Source organism: Apostichopus japonicus, chromosome 9, assembly GCF_037975245.1.
Source record: "Apostichopus japonicus isolate 1M-3 chromosome 9, ASM3797524v1, whole genome shotgun sequence".
Classification (NCBI taxonomy): domain Eukaryota; kingdom Metazoa; phylum Echinodermata; class Holothuroidea; order Aspidochirotida; family Stichopodidae; genus Apostichopus; species Apostichopus japonicus.
This window is the reverse complement of record NC_092569.1, coordinates 30,257,272-30,284,745: the sequence shown is the minus strand read 5'-3', so window position 1 is coordinate 30,284,745 and position 27,474 is coordinate 30,257,272. Positions and strand designations below refer to the sequence as shown.

Here is a 27,474-nt window from a genome sequence, read left to right as displayed (position 1 = left end):
AGTCATTTTATAATGTTTTTTTTCTTAATCATTGTTCATATAATTAGAAGGAAACCTTAACTAGTTATAGTTGTCGATAACCACATTACATATACAGATAACCGAGTGGCGAGCACTATGTGGTTGAGCAGGGGCCATTGACCTAATCTTTTGTCGACAGTCCAGTCAAAACTGTCAGTCGAGGGATGTATTACGTTTAGTCGGGAATCACGAGACCACTCGTACGGGTTTACATCCACTTATAAGCCTGACCAAAAATCCATGGAGATATTATTAACAGTCATGCGGTTAGAACTATTTGTAGGCCAAAAGTATAGTCGCGATAAGCCGTTGAATGCAATATTTTCAGATACTTTTTATGGCGGATCCCTTCGCCTCCTACTTCAGCGTTGACTCAAATACTTCATAAAACTTTCATAAAGGTTCGTACCCATACCTAGATCACTCGAGGGGATTTATCATTGGCCACCCACCCTTTAAATTCTGTATATTTCACTGTGATAACCGCAAATTCATAATTTATTTATTAGTTGTTGTTTTTCTTTTCGCTAAATATCTTAAATTAGGAGGGCCACTTTTACATCAATTCAAGATGTACACGAAAATCAACTTGTAGGAACAACCGGCTTGTAGATGAGCGTTACCAGTGTAGTAGTCACGCAACCTGTGCTGAGAAGAGCGGTGTCCGTAAATGTTACTGCAATCCAAACTACCAAGGGGACGGACAGACGTGCATCCACAACTGCTTCGTTGCCGACATAGGAAGTGTATTAGGGGTCAGTACGGTTCTTTCAGGTCATTTTATAATGCTTTTTTCTTAATCATTGTCCAGATAATTAGAAGGAAACCTTTACTCTTTGTTGTCGATAATAGCATTACATTGACAGATAACCGAGTGGCGTGCGCGTCGTTCTTGGGCAGGGGAAATTGACCCATTTTGTTGTCGCCATTCCAGTCAAAACTGTCATTCAATGTATGTATTACGTTTATTCGGGAATCACGAGATCACTTCTACGGGTGTACATCCAATTATAAGCCTGACCAAAAATCCATGGATACTTTATTCAGTCTTGCGGTTAGAACTATTTGTATTCCTAATGTATTGTCGCGGTAAGGTAAGCTTTTGAATGCAATATTTGCAGCTACTTTTTTTAAAGCGGATCCTTACGCCTCCTTCATCGAACTTGGCTTCAAATACTTCCTAAAATTGTATAAAGGCTCATATCCATACCTAGATCGTGTGGGGGGATTCGTCATTGGCCACCTACCGTTGAAATCCTGTACATTTCACTGTGACAACCGCAAATATATCATTCATTTATTAGTTGTTTATTTTTGGTTGTATATCTCAAATTAGGTTGGCGATTTTTACGTCAATTCAAGATGTACACGAAGATCAACTTGCCGAAACAACCAAATTATAAAGGCGAGTTACCAGTGTAGTGATCACGCAACCTGTGCTGAGAGGAGCGGTGTCCGTAAATGTTACTGCAATCCAAACTACCAAGGGGACGGACAGACGTGCATCCACAGCTGCTTCGTTGCTGACATAGGAAGTGTATTAGGGGTCAGTACGGTTCTTTCAGGTCATTTTATAATGCTTTGTTCTTAATCATTGTTCATATAGTTAGAAGGAAACCTTTACTACTTATACATTTACAGATAACCGAGTAGCGTGCGTATCGTGGTTGGGCAGGGGTAATTTACCCATTTTTTAGCCAGTCCAGTCAAAACTGTCAGTCGAAGTATGTATTACGTTTAGTCGGGAATCACCAGACCACTCCGCCGGTTGTGCATACACTTATATGCCTGTTACTATCAATGGATGTTTTTTTTTCACAGTCTTGCGGTTAAAACTACTTGTATGCCTAATGTATAGTCGCGATACGCCGTTGAATGCAATATTTGTAGCTCATCGGAGTTTGCTTTAATTACTTTATACAACTTTCATGAAGGTTTGTACCCATACCTAGATCATTCGAGGGGAATTTATCATTGGCCACCCACCGTTGAAATCCTGTACGTCTCACTGTGACAACCGCAATTTCATCATTCATTTATTGTTGTTTTTTTGTTGTTTTTTGCTGAATATCTTAAATTAGGAGGGCCACTTTTACATCAATTCAAGATGTACACGTAAATCAACTTGTAGGAACAACCGGCTTGTAGATGAGAGTTACCAGTGTAGTAGTCACGCAATCTGTGCTGAGAGGAGAGGTGTCCGTACATGTTACTGCAATCCAAACTACGAAGGGGACGGAGTGACGTGCACCCGCGAGGTGATCCCAAAAGATTGCTACGAGCTTTATGTTTCCGGTACACGCAGTGATGGTGTTTACACCATTTACCCTGATGGTTGGTCAAGCGGAATTCAGGTTTACTGTGAGATGGAAAGTAACGGAGGAGGATGGACGGTGAGTTTTGCAAACATTTAAGGATTAAAATTCTGAACTTCCTCATGTTATAAATAACTTTCCTCAAAATAATGCACTGCAGATCTTGTGGAGATGAACTTGACCATTTTAGGAAAAAACAATAAAGAAGCAGAATACTTTTGCGAATTACCTCACTTCCACAATATTCATGTCTTTGTTTACTATTTTACGGCTTTGGATCTCATGCTCTTAAGGATTATTAAAATATATTGTTGATTACCCTTTTTCTTCATTTCATAGGTTTTCCAGCGACGATCGAGTGCCTCCGTTGACTTTTATCGTGGTTGGTCGGACTACAAGAACGGTTTTGGTAATAAAAATCATGACCACTGGCTAGGTAACAAATATATCCACTCTATGACCAACCAGAAAACGTACCAGCTTCGTATTGATCTAAAGGATTCCGTTTCCTCGTCGTATTACGCCGTCTATTCGAATTTTAGTACTAATAACGAGGCAGACAAGTATCGACTATCAATTGGATCACACAGTGGAAATACAGGTGAGTAGTTGATATTCTAATCATCGACCCATACATAAATCGGGACCGATTACGTCAATTAGGAGAAGCGTGAAGATAAAAAAAAATACATGACAACTATAAAGGATCGTTTGACGTGCTCCCCTGTGACAATAGTTCTTGTGTTACTCCTTGAATGTGCATTCTACAACAACTAATGTCTTTATCCCATAGCCAACTGATATGTTTTTAATGTTCACAGCAATATTCAATTTCAAACGCATGAACTGCAGTTGGAACGCACTTAGGTTATCAAGACTGTATACAATGCGAATATACATAAGAAGCAGACGATAAGATTCGCTAATCCTTGGTAACATAGGTGTCCTTGCCGTGTTTGCACGTGACAAGCACCTAACATGATAGGAGGGACCGTCATACACAATATATAGGACTATTACAGTAGATATTCTAAAAGTAGCCAGGCTGTATGTATTTCTGACACAGATAAAGTTAATATCAACATTCCTATCACCCCAACCTAAACGAGTATTCTTAAATTTAACGTAAATTTATGTTGCCTTAGCGCTGTTGTCTACGAAACTCGCTACATTTCGAACTTACGAAGGGGAAAATAATATGTTATTAGTGTCTGGAAGTATGTCACATGTGCCTTTTTGTTACTATGTAGCGAGACTTCGGGTGGTATGTATATTTGATGATTCTCATATGTGCAAACGTTGAGGCGCTATTTTAGGATAATCATGTTATATAAAGTCATAGAAATTTGTCAAATAAAGAAAATGAATGAATACTATTGCCAATAAATGCCGATAAATAAATGTAAAATAAAGAGCGATATTAGCGACTCTATAGTGACCAAACCCAGGCATTTGCTTAGTTTCTCCATCTGTATATGGCTCCTGTTGTGGCGCTGTATTTCAAACGGAACAAAAACAAATGTATGATAACGTACTTGCCATGGCAAAATACCTACTAATGCATCCTAAATATTCAACACACACGCAAAAAAAAAAAAGAAAGCGGAACTGACGTGTTCATCTTGGTATGACAAAAAACGCACTGCCCTCTAACTGACATCCGATGTTGGATTTGTTCACAGTTTACAAATTGATCGGTGTATTTATTCTCTCTCAATTTTTGCAGGTTATGATAGTTTGTCTGATAGCAACAACAAACAATTCAGTACAAAAGACCGGGACCACGATGGATGGAACAGCTACGACTGTGCTGAGAGACATCGAGGAGCCTGGTGGTTCTATGAATATTATGACTGTAAGGATTCTTATTATTATTATTGTCGGTCGTCTTACTGTCCCAATTATTGCAATTATTTTCCCGATGGCAGCGACAACTGCGTGATTTGCGCTGATTCTCACCTCAACGGGGACTACGACGGCTCTACTCGAGGAACGAACGTATACTGGTATAGCTATAGTTTGAACGGTAACGGATGTAACCTTCAATATACTGATATGAAAATACGACCGGTGTAGACAAAACACTGTATAAATAACACACTGCCCAACAGTGCAGGCTTTACTTAGAAAGTAGGGAAAGATCCATACAGATCTTCGAACGTTGGACAGCTGGACGTGTAATAGACACAAAAGAAGTGGAAAATGCAACAACAATTTCAAACGGGACGATTCGACAAATAATTAATTTTTAAGGGAATGAGAAGGTGGCATTAATTGAAATTGATGTCAAATTATTAATGTTTACCAGCTTACTGTGGTTTGATAGAACTTTTGCAAATTGATTATTGTATGACTCTCATAAAGGATAAAGAAAAAGTAAATTTGTCCATTTTTCTTTAATGTTTTTCATCCCTCGTAGTCAATCCTCACCCCCACCCCCCCCCACTACCCCAAAAAAGTTAGTTAGTTGGAAATAAACAATTGCATGGAAGTGTATATGTAAAGATTCTTGGTTTCTAGGACACACACATTTTATATACTTCTAAATTTATATGATGTCATTATCAGGGTTGCAATGGAACTACTGACAAAACATTGGGTATCACATATATATATTTTGCAACATACCTAAATAAATATTCTCATACAGGCCATGTAAACATATGACAAGGTATTCAGTGGTTGCATCTCGTGTTGTTAATAAAATGTAAATTGTCAACTTAAAATAAAGCAATGTTTATAACAGGTAAATTTGGGAATTGTTTAATTCTGTATGTAAAAATTAATAAAGTACGAAGTCTAAACATCCTACTATGGCATTGGGAACCCTATCAAACAGAGAAAAGAAACCGAAATTTAGAAGCCATAAATAATCAACTGCAAAGCTTGAAATACTCAACTATCGCTACGTGTGGACTTCACAATACAGTCATGCTAAACTACTCAATTCAATAACAAACATGTAAAGAAAACTGTTTAGCCCTAACATTTATTCTGTTACGAACATTATGATTGTTTTGTTACTGTTTCTAATGTTGATACCCATAACATGATGACAATAAATTTATCGTAACATTATGCAACAATATTCTTAATATGAGATAACTTTGCATCATAAAGGTAAATAAGAACAAACTTGAAGATCTTCTTCAGTTGTTCACATATATTTGCATTTGAGAGACATTTGTTGTAAATGGATTAGTTGTCATAAATTGTGATGCCTGCATTCACAGGATTAGGTTTGTCAATTCTTCAGATCACTAGAGGGGTTTAGTTTAAAAGGATCATATTGTGAGAAATATTTATCTTCTGTTTACATTTATTTCTCTACCCATTATTTCCTCTGTCAAATAACCGTCCACCCCCCTTGCCCACAACATTGTGTGTAGCCTTGTGATGAATTAACAGCATCATTATAATATACCATACATATCATTTGGTTTCTCTCCTATTTATGAAGCAGTGGGGGAGGGTGCTAATTTGCCAAGTTCATCATCTTCCATTATTTTATTCGGGAGCCCATGGTTGTTTGATCAATATTTCTGAAACAATTCCCATTAAATGGAATACAATGTGCACATTGGCTAGTATTCTTAAAACCCTCTGCTAGGTTTATAATCCATTTGTTAAGCAAATAATTAATTTTACTTAAATTCAAATATAAAATAACATGTGTTCATTAATTCACACACAATCTACTATATGCATTGCTTTTGTTTACGGAAAATAGCAAATTCAAAATACCTTAGGTGCTAAAAAGCTACATCCCTAATTTGACTGGATTTATCAGAAACCTTGTCAACTTTATTCTAAGCTTCCTTTAATAAACGCTCTTAAATGAATCTAGTAGAGGACCTTTGTGTGACCTATTTTAAGCTGTGAGTTCTTAATATAATATACTTCACAAAATATATGTAATTATTGATATTGTTCAGTAAATTATACATAATCAGTAACACTACCTAACTGAATGATAATATGACTTTTTAAGTATACCCTCTTACTGCAGTAACAATAAAAAAAACAATGGGTATCTTACCACTGAAACCTCTAAATATAATAAAATACAGAAATATGTACAGATCAAGGTGAACTTTAAGTATTAGCAAACAGTATTAAGATGAGAATACTGAGAATTATAGGATCACTATAAGTACATAAAAAATACAAATTAACATTAATAACATGAGGAAATTGAATTTAACTTGTTGCTAAGTCTGTAATTTAGTCAATCCATAACTTTTTTTTACATATTTAGTACAAGATTCCTCTCAGTGTGTAATCTTTATCTTGAATGTGACCAATAACAAAGGAGCTCTCCAGTCTCAAACAAATGTTAATAGAGGGTACTGTCATGGGTCCCATCTAGTTCCAGAAAACTTGACAAACTGTTGCTATGAATTTTTAGTACCGTCAACATGAAATTAACAGAAGTAACATAGCTGCCCCAAGAGTTAATCATCACATTTGACATCGTTTTTAACATTTGTCGGAATACAAAGTTAAAAACAAAAATTAAATAAAGCACCTTTACTTCTTTTCTTCAACATTTTGTTTTCATTCTGCGAAACTGCACAAGTACAACTTTGAGTCAACCACTCATCAAGCACTGTCTTCATACACTAGTTTACTATGGTCCTTTAAGATTAGCAGTAATATATTTGGATGTCAAGGTGACCAAAAATGCATACCAGAAATATTCTGTAGCTACCCAAATTACTAGTTTGATATTTTTTTGCTGAGATGATAATGGTTGGAGATCCAGAAGTTATTTCTGTTAGTGTGAGATTCTTTTGCTGTGATGACAATGGTTAGAAATCCAGACGTTATTTCTGTTTTTCCTCCCTTATTCAGTTGGTGTGATTCCTTCTGCCCTTCGCCTCTCATTCTCCAAGACATTGTCTTCCGTTGCTGACGACTATTTTATGATAAAATGAATATCTATATTACCAAACCACCCAACGTTGCAATTATTAAACAGTTAACTATGTCGCTAACATTGTACACCGGTAATGTATTTTACAGCAACTGCGTTATGAACTATAAATACATCCAGCCGGTTAACTGGAATGCAGAGTTTTTCAAGATAAACAGCCAGTCAAATTGCGTAAATTCATACCAAAGACCCTCCAACAGATACTTAATATTTTGTTATACGCAAGTGACATTTTGTTGTAGTATATAGCGGTGCAATCTGGAACTACATACCATCAACTAAGCGTTTCGGAAGAGAGTCATTTGCAACAGATGTTACACTGGTCTATGATTTCACACAAACTTTACAACCAAAAACGTCTGGAATAGAATGCATACAAGTTTTGTAGAAGGTAGGGGTCTGAAATTACTTAATGTTAAACACAACTGTATGGACTGACATTTTAACGTTTCAGCCAAATAGCTACATTGTTATGAGACTATGCCTTTGAACAAACTTGATGATGCAATGCAAAGTGCTATTACACAACACTGCAGAAACTCACCCAAGCAAAGAATATAGCAGCCCTAGCACTGACATCTAACTAACAGCTGGATAGCTCAGTCAGTAGAGCACACGACTGTACCCAAAGGTTACAGGTTCAAGTATATCCTTTTATTCTTTTACTCTTTTTAACTTAATTCATAATTTTCCTGTTAGTATTCTATTGCATAATTTCACACATTAATTTCAACAGAATACAAAAGGAATGCATTCAGATAACCTCAGATGATATTGTAGAAAAATATTAAAGATTAGAGTCTTAGTTTGTTCTTTCAAATATCTGAACTTAAACATAAAAGATGCATTATAAAAAAGAAAAATTGCACAACGGACTATACAAAAATACTAGTAAGTAACATTTAAAGAAACTCGCACTTGAGAAACAATACTTTGGAACTTTTTGTTTTGGTTTCGTCTCATTTTCTTTTCTGATTTTACGCCAATCATATTATCAAACCATTGCTATCAACTTGAAAAGTATTTCAAATTTTAATGAAAATAAACAACTCACCATCTCTCACTTCGAGTTATTACAGAGATGGTTTCAGCTTTTTTCATGTCAACATCTGTGCCAGCTTTCTCTTGACTTGCAACTTTCAATTCCCTTCTAATTCTTTCATGTTTCTCTTCTGTATGATTTAAAAATGGAAAAACACTTATGAAAAAAACATTTTCATCAAAATTCAAATTATTCTTACGGTCTTCAAGGTACAGTTTAGCTTTATGTTACGAAAATATTGTCTGAATATATCCTCATTTCACGATACTATATTCTTTATGAAAATGAAATCCCAAATTTTGTTTTTCTATGTTATGCCTTGTTTTTCTTGTTGCCTTAATTTGAGTGGTTGTTGTTTGTTGGTTTTTGTGTTTGTATAGCTTCTTTGATATATTATTGACAAACTATTAAATATATATTATTTACAGACTACGAAATTGCTATTCAATATTTCTTCTTTGATCACATTTGGTTTGCCGAAATGGTATTAAAGGAGTACTTCACTCCTTCGTATCTTTTTCAGCCTCCTCTCTCTTTTGCATTCTTGAATTGTTTTATAGCCTCATTTATTGCTTGCCCTTCTGCTTCTTTCTCCAGCTATGCTGCCCTCTATTGGTCACAAGTTAAAAACGAGAAGTAAAATAATGAACAAAGAGTTTGGCCAATGAAATCTAAAAGATAGATAAGGTTAATCTAACTCCACGTCTAGACAATGATGGTAATTGCTTTTTATGATATTAAAGAAATATTGTAGGGTAACACATATATGATATTGTCCATATCAATATAACCATTCCATTCATATCCCTCGAATCATTTATAAATTAATCTGCTTTAACTGGCTGTAACTTTAAAAAGTTTTGCTCCCAATTGTTACCACCTTTGACAGTTAATTCATTGATATACAGATAATATAAATTTATATCGACCTTAAATTATGGATATAAAAGTTTGATATATTGAATATATATTATTGTATATGATTTAATGTAAGTTTATTAATGAGTTATTGTCATACAAGATTCAAATAAGCTAAATTGTAAGTATCTGCACTCTTTGACGAATATATGACGTGTAAAAGGGTTGTTTCTAATGTAAGTACAGAGGCGTAATTCCTGCATTTTTCAAGAGGAATGTAGATCTAAATTCGGGACCATCCTAGCAGAGACCGGCACAAATTCTGTCGTCTCTGCTGATTCCCAAATATTGGTGTTGCTTCTTTTCTCTTTTTTTTCTTCTTTTTTCACTTTATTAGCAGTTATTTTAATATGGAGGGCGATATCACCCACATAAGTTGCCAAATGTGTTAAAACTTTTCAAAATATCTTATGGTATTCAAAGTAAAAACCTGCAAGAATTCATATATCTATTAGTAAGTTAAACATGTACAATGCGCACTCTGAAGCTTCTTATTCCACACCCGAAAAGGGTCACTTCCATTGGATATACTGTTCTCTTTTCGTGCAACTATAGTCACCCCGGAAATTACGGGGAAAAGTTTGAACTATTGTATTATGGAACTTATCTTACAATTTCAGGTATATTATTTCATAAGTTTCACTGAATATGCTAAAACCTTAAAGTGCGATATTTTATTTCAACATTTCGACAAGCTCCATTACTTAACCCCATCGTATCCAAAAGAATCAACTGGTTTACATATTTTTCTGATATAATACAAAGAGTTATTTAAAATATTTCGTATTGACATGGAATGCATCCCTACAGTTAACAATTGTATCAATTTTATTTTGTTTATTTTATATGCATCTCTGCCATTGGTAATACTAGTTTTGATAAATTAAGACTGTACTATTTCAGACGGTTCACATAATGTGCGTGAACTACTGCATAACTACTGTACAAGGTTGACTTAATGCTTGTACTGATATGAATTTGTATTGCAGTTTGAAGTCTGTACGCTCTGTTACGAAATCAATTCAAATTTTAGGTGGAAGGCCACAAAATTGTGCTGACGTCAGTACTAGGGAGGGTTCCTAGGAGAGGGGTGAGTCCTAAGGGAGGAGTATCCCCTCATCTTTTGAGTACATTGTGACTCGGCAAGAGTACTTAGAAGTAAAATGATGCCATCTTTTACATCATTTTAAGAGCATTTGACTTTTCGTTCTTTAGTTATAAAATGCTAACCTTTTGCAAGAAACGTTTGGGTGAAAGGTCCGTGTTCCCGCTGTCCCTATGGTTACTAGTATATGAGGGTAATTTTACGCATTTATCTCCTTTCTCGGTGATCAAAATGGAAATGTGTGCCGTATGAATCACGGAACTTTGACTAGAAGTGTTATTTACTGACTCAAAGTTAACTTGTCAAGAGAAACCTCTTTCCATGCTTAGTAGGCCTATAGCTTAGGAGAGAAGCCTTATGAGAAGCACTTCACACCGTGCTGTAACATCATATATGATAGCTATTTATTTTTCTTTGGCTAATTTTCTTTGCCGCCCGAGTTTTCATCCCTGGAAATGTTCTGGCTACGCTACTGCCGGCGAAATAAAAAAATGGCGTAGGCTAGCTGGTATTCATTTCAATATTCATGCAAAAACATCACTGGCAGTTGTCATCCGTTGGCTAAACCTGTTGGGAACCGTTTCCTCAGGACCCCCTTCCATAAACGGGGAGACGGTTAAATACCCCTCCTACATAGCTACGCATATAAAGTAGTTCTACGCCTCCAAATAAACTACAGCTACGCCTCAGCTAATGAAAAAAAAAAATTTTAGAAAAGGGAGGTGTACATCCAAAAAGTATGATATCAGTGTACCAAAATTACAAAAGCTCTTTTATCAATAATGTACAGGCATTATTGTTGTAAGTCTTACAGTCAATAAAAATCCAGTCAAAGCCCAGTGGACAGCTGACGTGTTAATGCAATCAGATGTGAGGATACTCGATCTGTAAACAGGGTGTGACGTATCATAAAACAAGGAAGTATTGTTCATATGGCTTACCACTGCAAAATTTCGAATGTTCCAAACTGTGTTATAAGATATTTGTACATACATATTGATAGTGTAGAATAGATCATACAGTATATTTCACGGTATATAAGATGCATGGAACTAGTTCATGCATGTTATATAGTGCTGATTAATAGTATCACTTCATGCCCTTTCGATTCTTCTTTAATTTATCTTCCAGCAAAAAGCGCAGTAACTTAGCTAATGTAATAACTTATAAAATGTTCTCAAACATCGATAATAGCAGCTAAACCAGAACAGGCAAATCAACATTCCTACTCTTTTCGACGGCTTGGTAGCATAGACGACGCTTGACAAACAACTACATAACCTTTAACATGAACCACACTAAACGTAATATAATTTAAAACTGAACATTGTAATCGGAACAGTGACAATTCAGCATGATGCAACTGAAGCTTAATGTTCAATTGACTGAAATTTCAAGATATAAACAGCTGTAAATAATATTAAGTTGGATTGCGCATGTCGAATAGTCTTCTTTACATACAAGCTAATAATACTTTAGATGTGCAGTACATCTGTATAAGCTGTTCACCAAATCACATTTCACATAAAACGATGGCACTAATGGACATCCATACTACTACGGTAATTTAATAGGGCGTTGGTCAACCCTAACTTGATGCTCTGTGTCATTTGTCATCTTGCATTTCATCGAATATATTTTCGAGTGTCATTTATACAAACTCGAAATCATGGAAGCGTTTTTCAAAGTTTGTTTGACTGTTTTGACGATTTGGAACTCGTTTGGAACAGAAATGGTAAGTCTTTCTATTATTTAATATATTTTGTATTTTACCAGTGAATATCTTCTGACTGTTTCTAAAGTAACATAAGTTGCGTTAGTGTGTTGTTGAGCTAACTCTGTTAATATTAAATGATGCGACAAACTGAAGTGTTAGCATCTTCCAAGAAATAGGAAAATATTCAGTAAGAAGGCCTTAAATTTAAAATACTCATAACTTCGCGATAGGACAACAGTGTTTCAACATAAAATAGAACGTCTTTAACCACAAACATTGAAGAAAAAATAAATAAATTAGTTCTATTTGGTTCTCTTATGCCTAAATACAGTATTCTCTAAAATTTGCTCACATGTAAAATACTTAGAAGGAAAGCAAATTCATACATCTCAACGGTGTTCTTAACACGCCAATGTTTAAAAATCAATCACGTTTTGTGATATGGCCATGATTTTTTGTTATCTTTTCAAACTTTTGAGTATATCCTTTACAGTAGATCAGCTCACAAAGTTCCCCTCCTAAGTCACCACACCTTTCACAGATATAAACCAACACGTTACAAAACTCTGTCAATACATGTTATAAATTACTGAGCTTAAATTCACATGTAGATCATTCTAGTTTATAAATGTATGCTCCATAATTTGGTTACGAGTACGACAACTAAAAAAAATCATTTATTTCAGCGATAAATAAAAACTTAACTATAACATTCATGTTTTCTAGATTCAAAGTATCTTCTTGCTCAAAATCCAAGAATGAGATTCCCTATCGACACAGAGCGTTACTCGGTATTCTTTGTATGGTTAAACAGTTTCAATTTCTTTGTGTTTTCATTATTTATAATGCCTTGCTTTTATTTTATTTTTCAACATAAATTGCATACGATAAGTTAGTTCTCATCTGTATGAAGGCAACTTCATCAGTTCTGTTATTTTGATATGATTTCCGAACAGACACTTTATTGTTTGTCTTTGTTCAAGTTATCCTTATGAATACATTAAAGCAACATCTGCGTTGACTAATCTATAAACAAAACATTTCTATGCCATAATTCAATCGCAAAGATGCCTAATTAACTTCCATTTCAAATAGTCAACAGTTGGTTAGCAAATGTGAACAAAACTATAATGATAATGTACATCCTTTAAACTTAAAAGTGTGTTGCAAGTTTAATCAAATTTGAAGCAATACTCAGTTTTAAGTTTGATTATATTGCTGTAAAATATCATCCAAACGCGATATTCTCAGAATTTCTAAAGAGCACCTAAATATTTACTTCCTTCACATGCTCATAGAGATCTCTTTAACATATATCGTTTTTTTGTGTAGCAATGTTTGAAAACAGCCTGCGACAAAAATAAAGTAATTTTGACATGTATTTTGAAAATAAGAACATTATGATCACTAGTCTTGTACATGTATATATTCAAAGAAACAATGTTGAGTAGCATAAATCCAACTGGTATACACGTCAATCTAATTTAAAATTTATGGGAATTAAAAATAAATGACATATACGAAATTAATGTTGAAAATAGTAAACTTGGGTTACACGGATTTATTGCGGAACGAATTATCAAAGAAAAAAAGACTTCCACAATGTCAAAAATACGAATCTTTTTTTTTTTCTGAGTGCTACGGCTGTTTTCAGGCACTGCGTTTTGGATTTAAATTGGTTTAACGAAAGAATAGTATGGTACGCGATCTTTAGTAATGTCTACAGCGATTTGAGTGGCTAGCTTCAAATTTTTCTCTCTTTCGGTGTTTCCCCTTTTTTCTTCAGTAAGAATATATTGTTAGAAATTCCCAGAAACCTAATCCCAAAACTCCGGCTATTTTTAAGATGATGGATAGTAGAGCAGAATATGTAACATATGTTCGTTTATTTTAATTGAAATGATCAAGTTTGTAAATAAAATGCTATCACATGCCTTTACAAATGACAGTTAAATAAGATGGATTTCAAAATTAGAGATCACAGTTATTTTCTCAATGATTATGTCATGACGAGAAGTAGTATAACTCAACCAGAGGTAACTTATTGGTACAGACTCAGAATTCAGTCGTATTTCAATACCAATTTAACGGGAAAAACTGAAAGGAAGAAAATAAGATTTTGATTGTGAATTGGAAACTTAATTGAGATATTTTGATATATCCTTACCTAAATCAAAAAGTAACAGAAAATGTGTGCATCACTAAATATGCTCATATTTCCTTCAATAAATTAAGTTCAGAATACAATTAAAAAAAACCTTTATCAAACTTAATTTTATGAACATCGTGCTTTTCTAAGCTTCTGTTTAGTTACTACTGAGTTAAAATGAAACACCTATAAAGTATTTTTTTGTCGAAAGTGTGCGACTTGTTCAACTGTGTATTTCTGATTTACGTGTCGCGCTATAATAATAAAATGTGCTACAACGTCGAAGTCTAGTAAGCAGTAGCGATTTGGTAATGATAATCTACAACTAATAGTATTGTAAGAGCATTGTTTAAAAATATTACTGGTTTGTACGATCTTTAATTGAATAAAATAGATGATTAAACAAATTGAAAGTCGATTTTCATGGAATAGACGTCACTTATACGTATAAGCTGTTTAATAAGATCTTATATATTGCAATTTTTGATTAATTTAAAATAATCATTAGTTTGTACTTAGTTTCGATTGTCTCGTTGAAGTTTTAAAACCAATCATTACACAGGGACAATTTGAAGTCTAAAGGCGGATACAGTTATATGCATAAAATAATACTCAAAACAAAAGCGTAGTAAGCTGTTTCTTAAGTCTTTGTGTCATAAATCCAGACAAAAAGTAAGAGAAAGAAAACTGTTTAAAAGCTGTATAAATGATTTATGAAATAAATCAATTTCACGGAATAATTTTATTTTTTTCTTCTATTAAATCAGTTTTGTTACATTAAAGCTTCAAATAGTAGCCATATTCTGGACATAGTGCGACAAGCAGATCTAAAATCTCACCCAATCATGAAAATATCTAAAGACCAAATTACTAGCGAAATAACTCAGTGCAGATGCAGAAAACATTTCTAACATTTTAAAAATAACCTGATGCTCATTCTGGTTGCTTGTCTTTAAATAATTATACTTTTTAATATATAGCTTTTTTTTCTTTTCTATTTTGTTACTTAGGAATAATCTATAATAGTAACACTAAGTAGAGAACAAGTAATACAACATAATTGGAGCGAGAAAATGTGCACCAAAAATTAAATTACATTTCATTTTTATTGAAAACAATTCCTTTTAACACAACCATATTCATCAACATACTAATGACAATCCAGAGAGATGTTTTTGTCAACTATTGGAATTTTAAAGGCTAGTTTACCGTCTAAAAACTTACACATTTGATGCATATATTAACTACAGCTGTGCGATATAATTTATAAGGTGTTAACGTATATCCTGGAAATAAGCTACGACGAGAAAGGCAGATATTCATGATACTTGAAGTTATCTGTTAATTCTCTAATCACAAATACCGTAGTTTACTTTAAGTTTCAAACAAGATACTCCATAAAGTCGTGGCAATCATGCAAATATACTTCTAACGTTTAATAGTCTATATTTTAATACAGGAATTAAATGTAAAACCAACGCAAAGATATATGTCGTCTTTCATACTTAATAACCATACTTCTTAGAATAGGACCACTGCCAATGTACTCCATCTATAACATGGTTACGATGGGAGTAGTCACCACTCCCCACCCATACTCTCCCTCTTTGCTGCCCTCAAACACTCCCTCCTACCCGACTCACACCTGCCCTTCATTATACCATGTGGCTGGTCGTTGTAGTAAATAACTTAACGTTTCGTTTGTCGTTTGCCGTTTACAGTAATATGTATAATAACTCAGTACAAGAAAGGAAAATCCCATACTTAAAAAACACGGATGATAGACTTTCACAAATAAAACAACATAAAATCTGTTACACTGTATTTAAATGTCTCTTTTCTAACACGTTGCAAAAACTAGAAAGTATTTTCATAAAATTTATTAATACTCCTTGTTTGGTAATAATTCGCTTAAAAAAAAAACTTTCGTTTTACTGATATGTTGAAAGATATGTAATTAAATTCCTCCATATGATATGTAGTGACTATCGTTCGAACGAACATTATATTCAAGGGAAAGAAACGATACGTGGTAATCAGCAGACAGTGACAATAAACAGAATGCTGTATACAGATACAACGTCGCTCACAGTCATTGCTTATAGTAACATTATTGACGAAAAAATAAATTGGCTCTATCCCAAAGAAATGGCCTTGCCCGATTCAATCTCTTTGTGGATATTATTATATTGTGTACTTTACTCTGTTGGCAACAGCAAAATATAAAATGTACATTTTAGTTTTCATGACTTTTGGTTAATGTAATACCATTTGCTGTACCCTTGGCCATATTATTCTAGAAGGATACTAAATCGTGCCAAAACGTAACTCTTGATGTGTTGGATGTGTTAAAACTATTGATATGATGACCCATGTGCAAACATTGTTTTCAAGCATTTTTACAAATATGATGGAGACGAAAAACATCAGAGAACTGATAAAATTTCATAATTGATCTAAAGCTTGATTTTCTTGTTAATTCAGAGCATTGTCTTAATTTACTTCATCTCCTAGGAATGCTATACAATATATGTTGGTCTTGACAGATAACATCGTCTTTTCATAAGATTTGAACTGTGATATTCTCGGCTGTTCTAATATGTCTATGTCAGTGTTATTCGGAATTACCAAACAAGAAACTATTCTTACCCCCAATGGCACAGCAATGTTACACTAGGAAATTTTAGTCATGAGTTATTTGTTTTTCAAACTTTTAGTGTCCATGACTAGAATGCGTTTTGATGTTAGTAGCAAAATGTCGTCCATCTTAATTTCCCGTCATTCTGGGGCACACTTCCACCCGTGAAAAACTTGACCAAGTCAAAAATTTACTTGTTAATCAGACTTCCAGTCTAGTTCGATGTCATTCTCTGTAAAAATGACTACAGATTTCCAAGTTGAAATTTCCACAATATGGTGTGTGTAATACGTGTGAGAATAACCTATACTGCTGTAGCCGATTCCGATTTCTGCTCTTTAAAGTTTTTCTGTGGAACGTCAATTGTGTAAACAAGTTGTAGGTCGTTCTTAATGGTATGTGTACAATTTCCGTTAGCAAATTTGGGTTAGCAGAGTTCAAACGTAATATCCACAACATTTTAGCAGCTTTAGCAGAGGATTTTTTTTTTTACGTTTTCGTGCTATTATTGCATGAACATAAATTACGAAGTACAATGCTGTTGGTTCTTTGCCATGGAGCATATTCCCCATATTTATTCCTAGCAATAAGTACATAGATCAATTGCATTTAGTAAGTTCGTGATAGAGTTTCCACTTTGAAGAAATTCAACTTTCTAACATTGCAACAAACTATTTCGGCTAAGAAGAAAACATAAGGAGGAAAAAAGGAGATGGGAAAACTGCTCAGAAATAGTGTCAATCAAAACTAGTGTTTCGCCGATAATCGTTTGTGATATCGGTATCGGCCGATATTTGCAATATCGGCCGCATATTGGTATCGGTAAAAGTTAGCCTCATTGCCAATAACGGCAAACCGATATTGAACATATCCTTGTTTTTTTCCCCCACAACAAAGCCACTTTTTGTTTCTTGCGATGATTGATTAATCTGTTCTAGCTGGTCAAACAAGCATGTCGCAAGTTCTGAAAAATATTTACCGATCTAATGATATAACGATCTGTAAGCAGACCAGCCAGACCACTCAACGTTACGTACATAGCAGTCTCTGTCGCGCTTTAGAGTAAATTTTACCAGTCTGGCTGGTGTATTAAACAATTGAACAAGACGAGGCATTGCTATTTTGGCTAGGCTTTGTTGTCAGTAGAACAGGCTAATGATAGGATATACTTTGTAACTAAGCTAAAACAAAGAAGAGAAAATGTTGTGGTTTTGGTTAACAAAGAGTAGTGAAAGTTCTTAGCCAGGATACGCTAATGTCTTTTCTACATGAAGTCAGTTTTATTCATTGCACGATGTCATCTTTTAACATTTTTTTGCTAAGAAAATCGTTCAAAAGAAGTAACAGGAAGAATGAGCTTGATTTTTCCAAGAAACAAATGCTAGCACAAAGTTTCTTGCATATCATCTTGGTGGGGAATATGATCGTTCTTTACAAAAGAGGTTGGGGCTAGTATTATAGGATAGGCACAAGGGTGTTATCAAGTGGTTACTGTTTGTGAGTTGTGCAAACGATAATAACTTACGATAGCCGATTATAATGTTGATACTTTATGTATTAAAGCATGAATTAAAGTGCAATTTGACCTACATTCTGGTTGTTTAAAAATATCGGTATTGGTATGGGGTCAATATTAGGGTTGAAATATCGGATATCGGCCAAATCCGATATTGGTGTTATCGGCAACACTAGAAAACAAACTTTCAAATAGAATGTTAGCTGAGTTTCTGCATCGATGCTACAATTGTCTAATTAGTAAGATATAAAAATCTATGGCTATGAACTTACCTTACAAGTAAAATGACACCTTCAAATCTCAGAATTTCATTGTGCACAGTAAGTATCAAGACACGGTAATCTTAGTCCAAAAAGAATAGCTATAGGACGATGTAAATGATCCCATATATTACTAAGGACTGTTCAACACAAATGTGTTACACATCATGTCTGAAATGTTCTAATGTCAAAATATAACTTGAACAAAGAACATCTGTCTGCATTAAAGAACAAAGCTGTTTAAGGAAGCAGCCAGCTATTGCCTTTGTTCTTTACGTGAACTTACGTATCATGTGCCAGAGTAGCTGTAAAACCGGGAAATGCCAATAATCTAATGTTTCCTGGAAGAAAGTTGTACTCTGTAAGTGATTATTGACCTGTAAATCAGATATGGAATATAGACAAAAGGTAAACATCATTAAAAGTGGTGATCCAGTTAATTTACCAAAGTTTATATGGATTATGCTTGTATTAAACTAACATATTTTGGACTAGTTTGCGAAATGCTCTTTCTTTCCTTCGACCTGATTTTATCTGATCCTGCTTAGTGTTGACTGCAATACTCTGTATGTCTTGTAATGTATTCAGTAAATGTCTTTTATTACACAGGGAATCGTCCGTGCCGAGGGAAGATTTTCAGGTAAGTGTATTATTTATATTGTATGATTTATCTTACAATAAGAAGTAACCTCTGTAAGTTACATCACTGATGTATATATTATAAACGTTAACACCTCAGTTGGTTAACTTGAAGGGCTGGTAATTTTGGTTCTTTTTAGTGGTCGCTCTAGACGTTTTGTTTTTCAATCGTGACACTATTTCCGAATATCTATTACGAGGTTGATTTCCTCTGAGACGTATATTTTCGATCTCTTCACATCCTTAGTGATTCATCGATATTTTCTCAGGTACGTTAAGCAAATGGGATTTGCCTGTTTTCTTCGAGACGTTTACTTCGTCTTTGTATTTCCATTGCAGGCTGAAAAATAATCAAAACTGATGCTTCAAAACATTTACATCTGATATTTCAAAAATGATTACCTCATTTAATTTTAGTAGCGATATCTTCCACTATATGGTTGTTGAGTAATAGTTGGCATTAAAACGGATGTATTACCTTTACTCTCATCATAACGAAACCCCTTCTCTTAGAATTGGCTCAGAATATTATGATACTAATGATATGATAATAATCGATTCATGTAGCGCTTTATAACAGCAATGGGTTTCAAAGCGCTTTACAGACGGTTTACAATAATAATATTAATAATAAATTGCGCCCAATGACAAGCTGCCTCACAGGCATAGGCGTATAGGAGCCCTATTTGATTTGAGGGGGGGGGGGGGCTGTAACGTCTTGCCCGAAAAATATAACCAACACTTTTCGCGCTCCGCGCGCGTTCAACAAGTTAATGTGCATACCATATAGGTATGAGTCGGTTATTACATCGCATGCCAATTCCATACAATCATTTGCCGAGTTTTTACCCTTCCATATTTTTAATATTGGGGGGGGGGGGGTCGTTACAATGATAATAATACAAGTTTAACCATTGAAAAACACATTGCAATTTATTTTTTACAATGCAAAATTCTCAGCATATTGCCCGAATTTTCACCAAAAACATGGTTTGGTGGCTACGCCCCCCCCCATACCGCCCGTCACCTCCCCGCCTTCTACGTATATGCAGGTATCATTTTACCCCCTGGGTGGAGAGAGGCAACCAAGATGAAACATCTTAGGCAATATTTTCGATAGCTGAAATTATTTTTAGTCGCAATAAAATGTTAACTTTGTTTTAATTTCCATCCAGGTTCTTCATACTTTGTTTTTCAACAACCTGAGTATCCGAGAGATTGCAAAGAAGTATTGAATAGCTGTTCCTCTACCTACAATACATCTGCAGTGTACCTTATTAAACCAGATGGCTATCCGGAACCGTTTGAGGCTTACTGTGATAATGATTTTGATACTGGTGGATGGACGGTATGGCTGATTACTTGATGTCCATTCAACTTTAGATAGTTTTGTACAAATTAACTCCAATTTTACATACAGTAATATATAGCGATGTAATAAAATCGTTATTTCAAATACAATCCTGAAATTGTTATCGAAACGAAAGTTAAATCAATGATTTTATATATTTTGACATTTAAGGTCAGTGTGGCTCTTCTTCCACGATAAATATAAACCTCTAGCCTACACACTACAAACTGAAGTTAGAAATAAAAGTTCTTATTTATGCGTAATAATTTTTAGCAACAAATCGCATTGCAGAAGGGAACGAATAATGATTATTCAGTCACGTCCTAGTTAATGCTTAACTTCTTTGATATTCTTTGTAGGTACTACAGCGACGAAGATTGGATTCTGTCAACTTTAATAGAAGTTGGAAAGACTTCAGAAATGGCTTTGGCTTTCAAAGGAGTGAGTTTTGGATCGGAAATGAGAAAATTGCCTACTTAACAAATCAAAAGCGGTACCAACTGAGGATGGACTTTGAGAACATTGATGGAGACACTTACTATGTAACATACGACGATTTTCGTATCTCAGATGAATGGGGAAAATATTATATATCAAGTTTAGGTAGATTCGTAATATCAGATGGTAAGTGTCTTTTACATTCTTGTTAAATTTAAAGCCAAAATAATAAACAAAATTGTTTATTAAATGTCAAAAGTAAACGTGCATAAACTGAAAGGTTTATTCTAAAAACGAATGGATCTTTTGGAAGTAAACTTGACACGTCAAATATGTTTTCTTAGTTTGAAGAAACTGCCACAGTACATATATTAAGAGTATACATATAATATACCAGCGAGTATTAGCGCGCTACCATACATATAGTGTCGGTTACAAGATGAAAAGAACATGAGTGCGAGTGCAAGCTCTAAGCGCGTGTTCATATACTTAATATTGCATTAGTTTCTATACTATAGATTTCCAAAATGCCTCCTCAAGCTAAAGTGTGATTACGCACTCACTACAAGACTACTGCGTACTTGACACTAACCTTGGCTCTGAACAAGGAACCGTATCTAACATTTGTTCAACAGAAAGTTGACACCGAAAGCAGGTACGTCTCCCAGTTTCACCAGCGCAACCAACGCAAAAGAAATTTGATGTTGTTATTAATTATCTTTGTTGTCAGAAAGCAGTATACTTACACCGAGGGAAACTCTGAAACAGAAGCTATGACTTTTTGGTTTCAAACCAGTTGTACCACAATTGATGGGGTGTTATCTCGTAATGTCCAATAAGTATTCACATCAATGTGAATAAAGGAACGACCACAACCTGATTTAAAAATGTTCTGGATTCATTCGAACTGCTTCTGAATGTGTGTTGCTTTCCATTAACCTTCTGACAGCCACGTATTTGAGTAATGACAAAAAGCTATTGTTTGCCACATGTCATATTCGTCGTGACTGTATCAGGTTACTAGTATTTTCCTTTCCTGTTTTCTAGAATCAAAGATTGAATGGTGTCCAGAAAATGAGATATTTAGCAATGAGACCTGTGAGAGGACTTGCGATGACCCCAACACTTGCATCTCGGCTACCTCTCGCAAAGAAACAGAGCAATGTGTTTGCGTCGGTGATTATCTGAGACATCAAGAGCAATGCATCCCTCTGAATCAATGTAACTGCTTCGTTGATGAAAAAGGAAGTGTATTACCGGTCAGTACGGTTCTTTTAGGACATTTGAAATGCTTTTCTCCTAATTCATTGTCCATGTAATTAGAAAAAAAAAAATTTTACTATTTAAACTTGTTGATTATCACACCACATTTACAGATACACGAGTAGCGCGAACATTGCGGTTAGGCAAGGGCATGGACCCCACCATCGTGGCCAGTCCATGCAAAACTGTCAGTCGAGGGACGTATTACATGTAGTAGGGAAGATAAGACCTATGGGTGTTCATCCCATTATAAACCTTACACAAATTTTATGGATACTTCATACCACAGTCTTGCGTTTACAACTAATTGCAGGCCTAGTGTAATGCTGTAATAAGCCGTTAAATGCAACATTTGACGGCTACCTTTGTTCTTGATAGCGGATTCCTAGGCCCTCTACACTAAAGATGGCTTCAAATACTTCATAAAACTTTCAAAAAGGTTCAAACCCATACCTAGATCATTCGATAAAATTTTTCATTGGCCACCTAAACTGTTTGAAATCCTGTATATTTCACTGTGACAACCGCAAATCCTAATTTGTTTATTAGTTGTTGTTTTTCTTTTCGCTGAATATCTACATCAGGTTGGCGATTTTTACGTCAATTCAAGATGTACACGAAAATCAACTTGCCGAAACAACCAAATTATAGAGGCGAGTTACCAGTGTAGTGATCACGCAACCTGTGCTGTGAGGAGCGGTGTCCGTAATTGTTACTGCAATCCAAACTACCAAGGAGACGGAGAGACCTGCACCCACAACTGCTTTGTTGCTGGCCTAGGAAGTGTATTAGGGGTCAGTACGGTTCTTTCAGACCATTTTATGATGCTTTGATCTTAATAATTGTCCATATAATTAGAAGGAAACCTTTACTATTGATACTTGTCTATGATAACATTACATTTACAGATTACCGAGTGGCGTGCGCATTGTGGTTGGGCAGGGGCCGTTGACCCATTTTTTGTCGCCAGTCTAGTCAAAACTGTTAAGGGATGTATTACGTTTAGTCGGGAATCATGAGACCACTCCTACGGGTGTTCATACACTTATAAACCTGGCACAAAATGCATGGATCCTTTTTCACAGTCTTGCGGTTAGAACTATTTGTTTGCCTAATATATGGTCGCGATTGGCCGTTGAATGCAATATTTGCTGCATAAAACTGTTCATAAAGGTTCAGTTGAGGGGAATTTTTCGTTGGCCACCTACCGTTGAAATCCTGTACATTTCATTGTGACAACCGCAAATCCTAATTTGTTTATTAGTTGTTGTTTTTCTTTTCGCTGAATATCTACATCAGGTTGGCGATTTTTACGTCAATTCAAGATGTACACGAAAATCAACTTGCCGAAACAACCAAATTATAGAGGCGAGTTACCAGTGTAGTGATCACGCAACCTGTGCTGTGAGAAACGGTGTCCGTAATTGTTACTGCAATCCAAACTACCAAGGAGACGGAGAGACCTGCACCCACAACTGCTTCGTTGCTGACCTAGGAAGTGTATTAGGGGTCAGTACGGTTCTTTCAGACCATTTTATGATGCTTTGATCTTAATAATTGTCCATATAATTAGAAGGAAACCTTTACTATTGATACTTGTCTATGATAACATTACATTTACAGATAACCGAGTGGTGTGCGCATTGTGGTTGGGCAGGGGCCGTTGACCCATTTTTTGTCGCCAGTCTAGACAAAACTGTTTAGGGATGTATTACGTTTAGTCGGGAATCATGAGACCACTCCTACGGGTGTGCATACACTTATAAACCTGGCACAAAATGCATGGATCCTTTTTCACAGTCTTTCGGTTAGAACTATTTGTTTGCCTAATATATGGTCGCGATTGGCCGTTGAATGCAATATATGCTGCATAAAACTGTTCATAAAGGTTCAGTTGAGGGGAATTTTTCGTTGGCCACCTACCGTTGAAATCCTGTACATTTCATTGTGACAACCGCAAATCCTAATTTGTTTATTAGTTGTTGTTTTTCTTTTCACTGAATATCTACATCAGGTTGGCGATTTTTACGTCAATTCAAGATGTACACGAAAATCAACTTGCCGAAACAACCAAATTATAGAGGCGAGTTACCAGTGTAGTAGTCACGCATCCTGTGCTGAGAGGAGCGGTGTCCGTAAATGTTACTGCAATCCAAACTATGAAGGGGACGGAGTGACGTGCACATTGATCCCAAAAGATTGCTACGATCTTTATGTTTCCGGTACACGCAGTGATGGTGTTTACACCATTTACCCCGATGATTGGCCAAGCGGCATTCAGGTTTACTGTGAAATGGAAAGTAACGGAGGAGGATGGACGGTGAGTTTCGCAAACATTTAAGGATAAAAATTCTTAACGTACTTACATTATACTTTACTTTCCTCAAAATGATGCACTGCAGATGTCGTTGAGATGAATTTGACCATTTTTGAAGGAAAATATCAAGAAACAGAATACTCTTGCGAATAAAAATATGTAAAATACATTGTTGGATAAAAAAACTTCTCCATTTCATAGGTTTTCCAGCGACGATCGAGTGCCTTCGTTGACTTTTATCTTGGTTGGTTGGACTACAAAAACGGTTTCGGTAATAAAAACCATGACCACTGGCTAGGTAATAAATATATCCACTCTATGACCAACCAGAAAACATACCAGCTTCGTATTGATCTAAGGGATTCCGCTTCATCATCGTTTTACGCCATATATTCGACTTTTAGTATTAATAACGAAGCAGACAAGTATCGACTATCAATTGGATCACACAGTGGAAATACAGGTGAGTAACTGATATTCTAATCATAGATGCATATATAAATCTGGATCGATTACGTCAATAAGGAGAAGCGTGAAGACCAAAACAAAACATGCCAACCATGGAGGATCATGTGACGTGCTCCCCTATAGCAATTTATTCTTGTAGTACTCCTTGAATGTGCATTTTAAAACAATTAATGTCTTGATCTCATAGCCACCGCATTCCTGGCTAAATGATATACGTTTTCAATGTTCACAGCAATTTTTAATTCCAAACATTGCTGTTTTCTTTCAAACGTTTGAACTTCAGTTGGAACGCACTAAGGTTATGAAGACTGTATACAATGCGAATAGACATAAGAAGCAGACGACAAGATTCGCTGTTCATTGGCAACACAGGTCTCTTCGCCGTGTTTGCACGTAACAAGCACCTAACATGATAGGAGTGACCGTCATACGCAATCTATGGGACAATTACAGTAGATGTTACAATGTTAGCTCCAAAATTTATAGTCAATTCACTTTATGTTGGTTTTATTATTCATGTAAACTTGTTTATATCATGATCTTTCATGTGTATAGTGTAATCTACGTTTATACTCCACATGCTAGCTCAGGTTGAAAAATCTAAAGATTACATTGTGCTATGAAAATCGGGTAAAAAATAATGAACAATCGATGTCAACTAACACCCTTCTTGCCCTGCCCAGTAAAACAGGGACCTTGGATTACTCAGGACTAGATCTTTAAATGATACCCTTGCTTTCCTAACTTGAAGGGTATATTTAGGTACCTCATACACCCCTCCTCCACCACCCACCTCCCATCCCCCCTCCTGACCCAGATTCGAAGAAAGCCTAAGTTAACATGTGTGGTACAGGCACAGGGTCGAATATGAAGGGAAATGAACATTCGGTTATGCAAACTAAATTACACATAATAGTATTCAAGAAATTATACGATTTGATACCGACACACACAAGAAATATATAACTCTAGTTTTGATAGTATAGGAGACTAATCAGACGGGGACTTAGAAATAAGATTCAAATAAAAGATTGAATGAATAGTATTGCCAATTAAATGCCGATAAATAAATGTAAAATAAAGAACGATATAAGTGACTCTATAGTGACCAAACCCAAGCATTTGCCTAAAGTAGTTTCTCCATCTGTATATTGCTCCTGTTGTGGCACTGTATTTTAAACGGAACAAAAACAAATGTATGATAACGTACTTGCAAAGACAAAATACCTACTCATGTATCGTAAATATTGAATTCACGCAAAAAAAAAAAAAAAAACGGAACTGACGTGTTCATCTTGGTATAACAAAAAACGCAATGCCCTCCAACTTGTATCCGATGTAGGATTTGCTCAAAGTTTATCAATTGATCGGTTTATTTACTCTTTGTCGTCTGTTGCAGGTAAAGATGGTCTGACTGGTAGCAACAATACACAATTCAGTACAGAAAACGAGGATAACGATGGATGGAGCAACTACGAATGTGCTGAGAGACATCGAGGAGCCTGGTGGTTCTACAACCGTTATGACTGTAGACGGTATAATTCTGCTTCTTATTGTCGAAATTACTGTCCCAATCATGATTATTATTGTGACTATTTTCCCGATGGCAGCGACAACTGTGCTCAGTGCGCCTATTCTCACCTCAACGGAGATTACGACGGCTCTACTCGAGGAACGAACATCTACTGGAGTAGTTATAGTTTGGACGGTTATGGATGCAGCCTGCAATACACAGATATGAAAATACGGCCGGTGTAGACAAAACACCGTATAACACATTGCCCAAAATGGCAGGCCTTACTTAGAAAGTAAAAAAAAGATCTTCGAGCAGAAAATACCACAACAAATTCCAACCAGAGCGATTCGACGACTAATTTTTTAAAGGAATGAGAAGATTTATAACAATAATTGAAATCATTGTCAAATTGTGAATGTTAACTAGCTTACTGTTGTTTAAAATTTTACAATTGATTATTGTATGAGTCTCATAAACGAATAAAAAAAAAATCAAAGTCCATTTTTCTTATCATGGTTTGCATCCCAACCCTCACCCCCCTCCCCACCAAAAAAAAATAGTTTGTAGGAAATAAACAATTGCGTGAATGTTGAAACGTAATGATTCTTGGCTTCTAGGATCACACACCCACATATTATGTCATACATTTAAAAGGATTAGAGAATATCGAAAACCACCAGCTATGCATTTGAAAAAGTATATATAGTATATATATATATATATATATATATATATATATATATATATATATATATATATATATATATATATATATATATATATATATATATATATATATATATATATATAATATATATATATATATATTTATATATGCATACATACATATGCATATATATATATA

General features: G+C 35.1%; 2 protein-coding genes across 2 annotated transcripts in view; both read left to right on the top strand.

Annotated features, from left to right (window-relative positions):
- Positions 1-4,760, top strand: part of LOC139972940 (uncharacterized) — a 30,444-nt gene extending 25,684 nt beyond the window's left edge. Inside the window, exons 14-18 of the mRNA XM_071979258.1 lie at positions 567-776; positions 1,358-1,567; positions 2,103-2,414; positions 2,676-2,937; positions 4,063-4,760. Coding sequence (XP_071835359.1) covers positions 567-776; positions 1,358-1,567; positions 2,103-2,414; positions 2,676-2,937; positions 4,063-4,412 — 1,344 coding nt within the window. The 3' untranslated portion in view covers positions 4,413-4,760. The remainder of the gene's footprint in view (positions 1-566; positions 777-1,357; positions 1,568-2,102; positions 2,415-2,675; positions 2,938-4,062) is intronic.
- A 7,252-nt stretch (positions 4,761-12,012) lies between these two features.
- On the top strand, positions 12,013-27,262 carry LOC139974301 (uncharacterized). The gene is made up of 10 exons (XM_071981334.1): positions 12,013-12,072; positions 19,227-19,257; positions 20,432-20,604; positions 20,967-21,231; positions 22,093-22,304; positions 22,893-23,102; positions 23,608-23,817; positions 24,323-24,628; positions 24,827-25,088; positions 26,493-27,262. The coding sequence occupies exons 1-10, from the start codon at positions 12,070-12,072 to the stop codon at positions 26,849-26,851; spliced, it is 2,031 nt and encodes a 676-aa protein (XP_071837435.1). The 5' UTR covers positions 12,013-12,069; the 3' UTR covers positions 26,852-27,262.
- Positions 27,263-27,474: the final 212 nt, after the last annotated feature.